General features: G+C 37.0%; 1 protein-coding gene across 2 annotated transcripts in view; it reads right to left on the reverse strand.

The window, feature by feature from the left end:
* Positions 1–12,575, reverse strand: part of BRIP1 (BRCA1 interacting protein C-terminal helicase 1) — a 190,342-nt gene that overhangs the window by 60,141 nt on the left and 117,626 nt on the right. For both annotated transcript variants that reach the window (XM_011979158.1, XM_011979159.1), the window contains one exon: positions 11,489–11,610. In XM_011979158.1, the coding sequence (XP_011834548.1) occupies positions 11,489–11,610 (122 nt within the window). The remainder of the gene's footprint in view (positions 1–11,488; positions 11,611–12,575) is intronic.

The following is a 12,575-nucleotide window of genomic DNA, read 5'->3' on the forward strand; positions in this document are numbered from 1 at the left end:
AATGTCAATATTCCTTGCTAGACTATAAGCAACATGAGAAGGGGGAATATAAACTGTGTTGTGTATCACTGTGTCCCCTGAGTCTATTATAATAGTTGGTGCTCTAGCCAGATAAAAAAAAAAAAAAAAAAAAAGGTTGCTTTATATTCTGAATAGTTGCTTTTTTCTTTTCTTTCTTTTTCTTTTTCTTTTTGAGACAGAGTCTCTCTCTGTCACCCAGGCTGGAGTGCAGTGGAGCGATCTTGGCTCACTGCAACCTCCACCTCCCAAGTTCAAGCAATTCTAGTGTCTAGTGTCTCAGCCTCCCAAGTAGCTGGGATTGTGCCATCACACCCAGCTAATGTGTGTATTTTTAGTAGAGAGAGAGTTTCATCATGTTGCCCAGGTTGTTCTCCAACTCCTGACCTTAAGTGATCTGCCCACCACAGCCTCCCAGTGATGGGATTACAGGTATGTGTGTGAGCCACTGCCCCCAGCCTATTCTGAAGTTTTATAATCTGAATAGTTTTGTTGTAATCTAACCTCTGATGAGGCCATTCCACTTTATCAAATGTTTGTATATTTGAATCTCGCTGTAGAGAAGATTCAAATCTTATCTCTCTGGCTCCTCCATCCATTTTAGGCAAGTTAGTCAAAGTAAATTGATACCTGCAAGGGAGGCGAAACGTGTTGGTCAACTTCAGCTTTCCTAAGCATCTGAGCACTTGGTTTCTATTCCACCAAAGCATCTTGTTATATGTTTCTGTTCTTTCATAAATTATTGATATTGCTAGTGTAGAGACAGCATCTTGTTCATTTTTACACCTACTGCATTTTGTACAAATTAAGCTCTTAAAAAAGTTTGTAAAATGAATAAATGCATGAAAAAAATTCAATATCATTAACATAACTTTTTTTTTTTTTTTTTGAGACAGTGTCTCGCTCTGTTGCCCAAACTGGAGTGCAGTGGCGCAATTTCGGCTCACTGCAACCTTCGCCCCCTAGGTTCAAGTGATTCTCCTGCCTCAGCCTCTGGAGTAGCTGGATTACAGATGCATGCCACCACATCAGGGCTAATTTTTTATGTTTTTAGTAGAGACAGGGTTTCACCATGTTAGCCAGGCTGGTCTTGAACTCCTGACCTCAAATGATCTGTCCACCTTGGTCTCCCAAAGTGCTGGGATAACAGGCATTGGCCGTCATTAACACAATTTTGATAGAAAAGTAATTCAAAAGGGATGTATAAATATACTCAAAAGGAACAGATGAATCTACTCAAAACGTTTCTGAAATCAAGTTCCTCTTGATATACTACAGTACTTTACATTCCCTCCCTCATTCATTTTGTCGTGAATATACACAATGCTGTCAAAGCAAAAGAATAATAATGGAACAATATCATTCTCCTTAAAAAGAAATGTGTTGGATTTAATAATTCTAACATAGCCAGGTGCAATTGGTGCGGTCTGTAATCCCAGCTGCTCGGGAGCTGAGGCAGGAGGATCACTTGAGCCCAGAACCTGCCTGGGCAACATAATGAGACTCTGTCTCAAAAAAAATTTTTTTAATTCCAATACTACCATCATCTGATAATATTTTGACAGTTGAAAGCACTGGTTTAACATGGTTTAATGTGCACTCTACTCTATTAATGCTGTTATTCTTTAGGGAAAGCACCCTGTCTTTTTCTGTGGTTTATAAAATGCCAACAATGCATGGAAGCTATCAATTTATTTAAGTGTCTGCTTGTTATAAAGTCAATAACTAATATAAGTAAAATAGATGACTGAATTTTTCATTCATAAATGTAATTTTAAAAAATTGATTAAAATAATATATACCCGGGCCGGATGCAGTGGCTCATGCCTGTAATCCCAGCACTCCGGGAGGTCAAGGTGGGCGGATCACGAGGTCAGGAGATTGAGACCATCTTGGCTAACACGGTGAAACCCTGTCTCTACTAAAAAATACAAAAAAATTAGCTGGGCGTAGTGGCAGATGCCTGTAGTCCCAGCTACTTGGGAGGCTGAGGCAGGAGAATGGCGTGAACCCAGGAGGCGGAGCTTGCAGTGAGCCAAGACTGTGCCACTGCACTCCAGCCTGGGCAACAGAGCAAGACTCCATCTCAAAATAATAATAATAATAATATATACCCAAATAGTTTAGTACATTCAGAGCTAAGAGAAATTTCCTAAACAAAAAAAGGAACTCATAATGGTTATTGTATGTTAATAGTAAGATAGACATTCAGATCACTATGTGAATTTTAAATACTTTCCAAATAAAATCTAGTTTGGTAACTCAACATACTATGTTACCAAAAAACCCCACAAATATAAAATTTATTAGCATGATAAATTATTTTAATCATTGTAAGGGCACTTCTGACAATGAAAATTACCATCAAATTTTATTAAACCAATTATAAAAATCTAACATACCACTTCAACATTTTAAAAATATAAACATTTTTAGCCACATGCCATGGTTTTATAAATTTTTCTTCAGAGAAGTAAAGGAACAATACCTACGAAGGAGAACTTTTCTATATACTATTATAATAAACTATGCTAGGCAATACAAATAAAATGCAATTTTAAAACCTAAATATATTTGTACTTTATCATGTCTCACAAACTACATCCATGTCACCAATCGGAGAGGTGGATGCCTCAGTTATAAAGCTGAATACTCCCGTGGTTGTTAGATCATAGTAATTGCCCAGAGGATTTGCTTTAGATATCCATTAAAAAGGCAGCCTTGTTATACTGTGACTTAATTACATGAAAAAGAAAACAACTTTTATTTTAGTTATACTTTTCCATTGACATCTAGTCATATAAAAGCCTTGGTTCATTCTCATGCCCCTCAAATGCTTTGGTTTAGTCCACAGAAAGTTTTCTTTTTAACTATTATACGATTAAGTATATCCTTATGAATGATCAGAAGCATCTGGGAAAGGTGGAAGTGAAAAAAAATCCTCACTGGGAAAGTTAGCTTAATGCTTACCTTCAGAGTAGCCCATTATCAACATTTCATAGTGGGTTTCTTTATTTTCAGGTCCCTCAGGTATGTGCAATAAATTATGACTTGAACTAAACAAGTCACACTTGGCTCCAAAATGAAATTTTCCTACCTCTACTTTCTAGTCCCTAAGGTGGGAAGAGGAAATCCTGGTCACAGCCAAAGGAGTCATATTTTTGGCTCTAACATACATTTTCCTTCTTCTCAAAAAGCCAAACCCTGCTATTGAGACTGCAAAGTCTTATGTTAGTATTTTAAACTGTATTTTAACTTTTACTTCCATAATCTTTCTCAAATTTAAGAAAAAATTTTAGTATCATAAAAGTAATGTCACTGCCTTCTTTTTCCCACTCAAATCACTTTTCTGACTGAATGATCTTAACCTTTTTAAATGTGAATTCAAATGAAATAGACAAAATAATGCAGAAATAGGCTGTTTCATTTCTATAAGGTAGAATATTTAAATTTGTATTTAATAAATAACCTTTACTTATTTCATGATAGACTGTTAATGTAAAAGAAAACTATAAAATTTTAATTTAAGGTCCTATAACTCGAAGCATAGTTTTAGTTTTGGAAGAGCCATCTATGGAGATCATTTAGATCATCATCTCTTTTTATAGGGAATAGGAGTATGGCAGACACACTCTAAGGTGATACACAGAGAGTCACATCTTTGTAATCCTCTCCCCTTAAGTGAGGGCAGAACCAGTGATTTGCATCTAGCCGACAGAATATGGAAAGGGTTCTGGGATAGTCACTCTTAATTAGGTTATATTATATAGCAAAAATGATGGGAAGTTATTCCCATGATTTTTTAATTTTATTTTTTTCTCCATAATTTTATTAAGTTATATAAGACTCTGTCTTGGCTGACTGGAGCTAGACAGCTTCCTATTGGCCTCTGGAGGTAAACTGTCTTGATACAAGGGGGCTGTGAAAAGGTCACATGGTAATGAACTGTGAATAGCTTCTTGAAGCCAAGAGTGCCCCTTAGGGCTAGGCACAGTGGCTAACACTTCTAATCCCAGCACTTTGGGAGGCTGAGGCGGGTGGATCGCTTGAGCTCAGGAGTTCGAAAGCAGCCTGGGCAACATGGCAAGATCCTGTCTCTAAAAGAAACAAACAAACAAATGTTTAAAAATTAGCCAGGTGTGGTGGCGTGTGCCTGTAGTGCCAGCTACCCAGGAGGCTGAGGTGGGAGGATCACCTGAGCCCGGGAGGCCAAGGCTGCAGTGAGCCATGATTGCATCACTGCACTCCAGCCTGGGCAATGGAGTGAGACCCTGTTTTCAAAAAAATTTTAAAAAGACTGCCTCTTGGATGGATTAGGAAGAACCTCAGTCCTACAACCACAGAAGGACCCCAAGTGCCAGATAGAACACAGCCTGGCCAACACACTGATTGCAGCAGTTTTGTGGAACCCTGACCCAGCTAAGCCATGCCCACACTTGTGACCAATGGAAACTGAGATAATAAATGTTTGTTAAGCCACTATGTGACAATTTGTTGCACAGCAATAAAAAACTAATACAGGCTGGGCATGATGCCTCACACCTGGGATTATATCCCAGCACTTTGGGAGGCTGAGGTGTGAGCATCCCTTAAGGCCAGAAGTTCAAGGCCAGCTTGCACAACATAGCAAGACCTCACCTCTCAAAAAAAAAAAAATTAGCCAGGTGTTGTGGCACATGCCTGTAGTCCTAGCTACTCAGGAGACTGAAGCAGGAGGATCAATTGAGCCCATGAGCTCAAGGCTGCAGTGAGCTATGATTACACCACTGTACTCCAGCCTGGGCAACAGAACAAGACCTTGTCTATGAAATAAAATAAAAATATTTAAATAAATAAATAAATACCAAAAGAGGGATAGCCAATATAGACGATAAAAGATACTCCCTCCACTATGTTCTACTATGTATTAGATAAAGTGTAAGATGCTGTTGAGGATTGAGCACTCCCTTTTACATATCCTCTAATGATTTACTACTATAACTACCCTGTATTGCCTCCTTATGAGTCATATCACTGTTTACTACCATCCTGTTCATTATCATCTAATGATTACTATCATTTCCATCCTTAAAGTCTCCAGGAATGGAGGGTGGTTGCTGTTGTTTTTAAAAACAAATAACAAAGTCAAATACAATTTTAATAACTTCTATTAAAACCCCATTCAATCATTAACTAAAACATGTATTCAGCACTATGTTCTTAGGTAATATCTTAGTTGTAGAGACACAAAAATGCTTAAGAAATTATCCCTATCCTCAAGGTACACCATGTAACAGATTATAAAACATATTTATAAATACTAACTATGTGCTTTAGGAAATAATAAAGGACACTGGTAAAGGTAATTATGCAGGTGAATACTATAATATGCTTTTGAATTGCAACTCCTCTGTTTTCCCTATATTATTTAAAAGGCAAATGCATAAAACAATAATTAAAAATTAAATTAACAGCCACACAATGTATAAAGACGGAATCTGTGACAATAACAATGTAATAAGGGAGGAATAGAGACTCATATGATAGTTATAATTCCCAAGGTAAATACTAAAAACTAAAAAATACATCTAAAAGAAGGGAATCAAAATAGTGTATTGCGAATCAACTAAATATAAAAAAGGAAATGATGGATTGAGGAACAAAAAGCACATGACAGAAGAAAACAAATAGCTACATAGCAGAAGTAAGTCCTTTCCTATCAGTAATTACTTTAAATGTAAATGGTTTAAACTCTCCAATTGAAAGGCAGAGATTGGCCAAATGGGTTTTTAAAAACCTGATCCAACTATATGCTGTCAACAAAAGATTCACTTTAGATATAAGGAAGTTGGACCTCACCATATATCACATAGAAAAATTTACTCAAGAGGAATCATATATCTAAATTAAAGAGTTATAACTATAAAACTCTTCAAGGAAAACATTAGGGGCAAATATGCATGATGTTGGATTTGCCAATGTTTTCCTAAATATGACACCAAAGCACAGGCAACAAACAAAAAATAGATAAACTGGACTGCATTAGAATTTTAAACTTAACTTTTATATTCCATAGAGGCATACAAATATTTGCAAATACTTGTTTAACCATTTATAAAAATTTTAAGAAATCACTCATAATGATGCTCTGACATATTTCAAGTATTTTAGGTATTGACTGCTATATTCTGGGCATTTCCAAATGATGAAACGCCTTCTTAGTCATCATAAAAACTGCATGCTTATACTTTTAAAACTTACAACACACCAGTCTTTTATAAATGGATAACTAACAAATACCCTTTAGTTATGAAAAAAATGCGATAGTTGAGGACTCCTTTTTGAAGTCATGATTCTAAGTCCTTTGTCATGTGTGGTAGAAATTATCCCTTTTCTCCCCTTCCTTGACTTTGAGATTATGCATGGACATGTTTTGGGCAACAGGAAGTTAGCAGATGTGATGTAAATAGGTATTTGACTTAATTGCTTACACAGTTAAACCTGCCCTCTTGTACTACTGTCATTGCAATGATAACATGCCTTGGCTAGTCTGTTGGTCCACAAAGAATGAAATACAGGTGGAACAGAGCTGACTCAGGTGACTTCAACGCAGATTAGCCAACTAGGGCAGAGTAGCTGAGCCCAGCTAAAATGGAGAGCACCGACCCACCAAGCCCACGTCTAGATCATCTGCCACCCAATCACTCCATAGATGTATGACCTGTAATAAATGATTGCTGTTTTAAGTCACTAAGTTTTGGAGTTGTTACAGAAGAAGAACTGATCCAGACATATGGCAATAAGAAATCTACTTCCCACATCCAGTACTGCTGGTAAATAATTTCACTTTTTCTGTCCCTTGTCCCTGCAGCTTGAACTATTCTTGTGTCCACCCTACTTGCACCTTTTGGGAACCACTAGGGATAACCCTTTAGAACCACCATCCTCCCCTTTACCCAGAACCCATTGATGCTTCTGTTATTTTGCTGTTTTATGCACATAAGCAGAACTATGACAAATAGGATCATGACTGAGGAATGTCAGAGGAGGCCACCAGGTGTCTTTTTTGCATGATAGACTAAGATATTGTCTAGGAAGAATTTATCCTGAGGAAAAAGCACTAAGAACTCCAGACTGGTATAACAATGTTCAAAATCATAGCTGTTGACGCAAAGGTGAAGAAAAGAGAAATGGAATTTCCTTCCCTCACAAATGTACTTTTTTAATTTTAAGAATTTTTAGAAAATAATGAAGAATAACATAATAAATACCTGTATTCTCATTATATGTTCTTGCAGCTTATTTTCTTTTACTAAAAATTATGGAAAATGTTCAAATTATTTTGATAACTACTCTGAATATCATTCCCTTCTCTTCTCCTCATATGTAATCAGAAATATAATCTTGATTATCCTTTTAGGCCTTGTTACTTTGTATGTATAATATTTAGTACAACCTAGTATTAGCCATAAAGTTTTTCTTCTTTTCCAGCTCTCAAGAACTCATATGCAGGGTCCAAGGAAGACAGAGGACATAGGTGAAAATGGAAATAATTAGTTTTAGGGGAAAAAACTGTATTTTATTAACATATTGGAAGAAGGTGTGGTCTAAAGAAGGGAAAATGGTTCTTTCCAATTTAACAAAGCAGCCTTAGTGCAATAATGTAGGGCTAGAGTAAAATGATAAGACATTAAAAGGAGACAATACCAGTGCCAATAGCCGTGCCATCAGTAGCACTCTGCTTCAGTGGAATGCAGCACTAGTGCTGTTGATGGTGACAGTAGTTTTTCTTGGGTAGATGTCAACTGTTTCATCAGTAGCAGTAGTCAAGGCAGCATCAGCCATTTTAGAATAGGAGACCCAGCCTTGGGCATAGCCATTAGTGCTCTCAGCAGTAGCACTGGTTAACTGGAGAAAGGTACTGGAAACCACCAAAGTTACTGGAGGCTGAAAAAGTATTGGACTATGAATCATCAAGTGAGATACCCCCTGAGGACTTTCAGAAATGTTGAAGAGGTCCAGAGGTTACAGGAAGAGTAGGGGCTAACAAAAGAAATACTGCTTATTACTGTTAATGTTACCTAAAGACTGCTATGGACTAGAAAAATAAAAGTAAAATTATCTAATTCACAGTGCCTAGTAAAGTATTAACAATTAAAAAGATAACTATTCTAATGAAAGAACTCCTGCTTTGGTATGAGACTCTAACTGATTGTACCCTGGGAGGAGGGATATAGGTCATAATCAATAAGTCAGCTCAGAGGCCAAAAAATCTCAAGTTTTCTCAGATTGCCAGCACTTTCCAATGCCTGTAGGAAGTAAAAGAAAATCCTCCTTGATGAACAATAACTTCAACTTAGGCTCAAATTATTACTATAGTTTTTCAAATATATTGTTTAGGAAACAATCAGTGATGATGAGATACAACTGTTTCTGGCCAAGATTGAGTAACTGGTTTGAGAGTATTTCTTCCATTGTAAGTAATCGCATAACCGGGCAAAACAGAGCAACTGTTTTCAGGTAGTAGACACCAAACAGCACAAGACAGTAATTCTGGAGCTAAGTGGAATTCATTAGGTGAACTCCATTATCCCAGTTCTCTGCTTGGGTATAATTTCCTGACCACAGCACAGAGCATTAAAGTACAAGCAGAGTGCAGTGGTCCTGTTGAGCTGAGGTGGAAGAGATCAGAATATGGAGTGACTAAATCACAAAATCTGCAAGGCAGGACACTGGAGAGAAGGGAGCCAGGTGGACAAAAGACCCCAGGATTCCCCGGAGAAACCCATAAGTCTGTGGTTAAAAGACATAAAACACAAATTGCTGGTTTCCTCTTCCAGAGTTTCTGATTCGGCAGGTCTGGATGAGCCTGAAAGTCTTTATTTCTATTAAGTTCCCAGGTGATACCAATGCACCTGACCCAGGACCAGACTTTGAAAATAACTCTCGTTGACCAAAAGACAGTGTAAATTGAAAATAAAATAAAATCTACATCTACTAAACTTTTCTCACTCATTCAGATTCACCAAAGACTTAAAAATGTCTAAGGATACAGGAAAATGTATACAGACATCCCTGAGAGACATTGCAAATTTGGTTCCAGACCACCCCAATAATGAGAATATCATAACAAAGTAAGTCACATGAATTTTTTGGTTTCCCAACACATAACAAAAGTTATGTTTACACTATACTGCAGTCTATTAAGTGGGCAACAGCAGTATGTCCAAAAGCAAATGCATATACCTTAACTTGAAAATATTTTATTGCTAAAAAAGGCTAATGCTCATCTGAGCCTTCAGTGAGTCACTCTTTTTGCTGGCAAGGGGTCTTGCCTCAATGATGGCTGCTGACTGATCAGGGTGGTGGTTGCTAAGGTTGGAATGTCTGTGGCAGTTTCTTAAAATAAGACAACAATGAAATTTGCTCTATCATGTGACTCTTCCTTTCACAATAGATTTCTCTGTAGCGTAAGATGCTCTTTGATAGCATTTTACCCATCATAAAACTTCTTTCAAAATTGGAGTCAAGCCTCTCAAATTCTGCTGCTGCTTCATGAACTAAGTTTATTTAATATTCTAACTCCTTTGTTGTCATTTCAACAATGTTCATAGCATCTTTACTAAGAATAGTTCCTGTCTCAAGAAACCACTTTCTTTGCTCATCCATAAAATGCAACTCCTCATCTGTTTAAGTTTCCTCATGAGATTGCAGCAATTTAGGCATGTCTTTAGGCTCCACTTCTAATTTAGTTCTCTTATTATTTCCACCACAGCTACAGTTACTTCCTCCACTGAACTCTTAACTCCCTCAGAGTCATCCAATGAGGGATGGAATCAATGACTTCCAAACTCCTGCTGGTGTTGATATTCTGACCTCCTCCCATGAATCATGAATGTTCTTAATGGCATCTATAACGGTGAATCCTTTCCAGAAGGTTTTTAATAGACTTTGTCCAGATCCATCAGTGGAATCGCTATCTATAGCAGTTACAGCCTTGTGAAATGCGAGACTTGGAAGTAGAAATTACTCCTTTATTCATTGGCTGCAGAATGGATGTTTTGTTAGCAAGCATGAAAACAACATTAATCTCCTTGTACATCTCCGTAGAGTTCTTGAGTGCCAGTATATGGTTAATGAGCAGTAATATTTTGAAAGGAATTGATTTTTCTGAGGAGTGCATCTCAATAAATCGACTTAAAACGTTCAGTAAACCGTGCTGTAAACAGATATGCTGTCATGCAGACTTCGTTGTTCCATCTATAGAGCACAGGCAGAGTAGATTTAGTATAATTCTTAAGGGCTCTAGGATTTTTAAAATGTTAAATGAGCATTGGCTTCAACTTAAAGTCACCAGTTGCATTAGCCCATCACAAGAGAGTCAGCCTGTTCTCTGAAGCTTTGAGGTCAGGCATTGACTTCTCCTCTCTAGCTATGAATGTCCTAAGTGGCATCTTCTTTCAACAGAAGGCTGATTCTTCTACACCGAAAATCTGTTGTTTTGCATAGCCACTTTCATCAATTATCTTGGCCAGATCTTCTGGATAACTTGCTCTAGCTTCTCCATCAGCACCTGCTGTATTACCTTGCACTTTTAAGTTATGGAGATGGCTTCTTTCCTTAAACCTCATGAAACAACCTCTGCTAGCTTCATCTGCAGCCTCCTCACCTCTCTCAGCTTTCACAGAATTGAAGAGAGGTAGGGCCTTGCTCTGAATTAAGTTTTGGCTTAAGAGAATGTTATGGACAGTTTAATCTTCTTTCCAGACCACTAAACATTTCTCTATATCAGTAATAAGGCTGTTTGCTTATTATTTGTACATTTGCTAAAGTAACACTTTCAATTCCCTTGAAGAACTTTTCCCTTGCATTCACAGTATGGCTAATTGGTTGGTGCAAGAGGCCTAGCTTTTGTCTTGTCTCAGTTTTCAATATGCCTTGCTCACTAAGCTTAATCATGTCTCATCTTTGATTTAAAGTAGGAAGCATGCAATACTTCCTTTCACTTGAACACTTAGGGGCCACTGTAGGGTTATTAATTGGCCTAATTTCAGTATTGTTGTCTCTCAGGGAATGGAGAGTCCCGAGGAGAGAGAAATGGGGGAAGGGTGGTCAGTGGAGCAGTTAGCATACATATGTCACTTATCAATTAAGTTCGCTCTCTTATGTGGGTACAGTATGAGGCGCCCCAAAACAATTACAATAGTAACATCAAAGATCACTTATCACAGATCACTCTAACAGATATAATAGTAATGAAAAGGTTTGGAATATTGTGAGAATTAACCAAAATGTGACACAGAAACAAGTGACCACATGCTGTTGGAAAAATGGTGCCGACAGACTTGCACAATGCAGGGTTACCACAAACCTTCAATTCGTAAAAAAGCACTATAAAGCAAAGCTCAATAAAATGAGGGATCCCTGCAATTAACTTTATACAAAACCAATGACTCCTGTAATAATAAAACTTAAAGTTTTGATGGCCTACCTGTAGATCTTTCACATTTGGAAAAGGAATTCCTATTGTTATGACAGCACGGGCATTGTCATCTGAGAAATCCAGACCCTCACTCACTTTACCACGACAAACTGCTACCAGGAGAGCTCCATCTTAAACAACAGAAAAAAGCATATCCAAAATTATCAGAAATTGCTTATTCTTGGCATTTTGAAAATACCTGATTTATAATTATAGAAATTATAAAATAGTAATTATAGTAGCAAATTTAAAATAATCAAAATAAAACACTATTATGAGATAAAGTTTTAACAGTTCAATGTCTTTAAGTAAATAAGGGAAACAAAATTACATTTATATGCAAAAGGGTAGCAAACCAATTTACAAACTGTGCATCTTCCAGATAACTTATACAATAAAAACATGTCAGAATAGCAACTTGCATATGAACTGTGTGATTATAAACAGGTTTATTTCATAAAAATTGAAGTTGCATTATTACCTTTACACCTGAAAGTAAAATTCTCAGAATAACTGAAATAATTTTAATTGATAATACATATCATATGGAATCAATATATTTAAAAGTATTTAAAACAGACAGAGAACACCATATATATACACCATAAAAAGATACTGACATGCTATATTACCTCTTTCTTGCATTGTTCATAAACTATTACTATCCCTTCACATCAAACTTTTTTATTTTATTTTATTTTTTTTATTTTTATTTTTTGTGAGACAGGGTCTTACTCTGTCAGCCAGGCTGGAGTGCAGTGGCACAATCACAGCTCACTGCAGCCTTGACCTCTTAGGCTCAGGTGATCCTCCCACCTCAGCCTCCCAAGTAGTTAGACCTATAGGCACATGCACCACAAGCTGCTAATATTTGTATTTGTTATAGAGACAAGATTTTACCATGTTGCCCAGGCCGGTCTCAAACTCCTGGGCTCAAGTGATCTGCCCGTCTCAGCCTCCCAAAGTGCTAGGATTACAGGCAAGAGTCACCACGCCTGGCCTCACATCAAACTCTTCATGGATATGCTCTAACTTGGAATTAAGTTTTCAGTTATGTTTTGAAAATTCAAGTTTATCTTATGTAATAGAATATAAG

Source organism: Mandrillus leucophaeus, unplaced genomic scaffold (genome assembly GCF_000951045.1).
Source record: "Mandrillus leucophaeus isolate KB7577 unplaced genomic scaffold, Mleu.le_1.0 Scaffold20, whole genome shotgun sequence".
In the NCBI taxonomy this organism is placed as follows: domain Eukaryota; kingdom Metazoa; phylum Chordata; class Mammalia; order Primates; family Cercopithecidae; genus Mandrillus; species Mandrillus leucophaeus.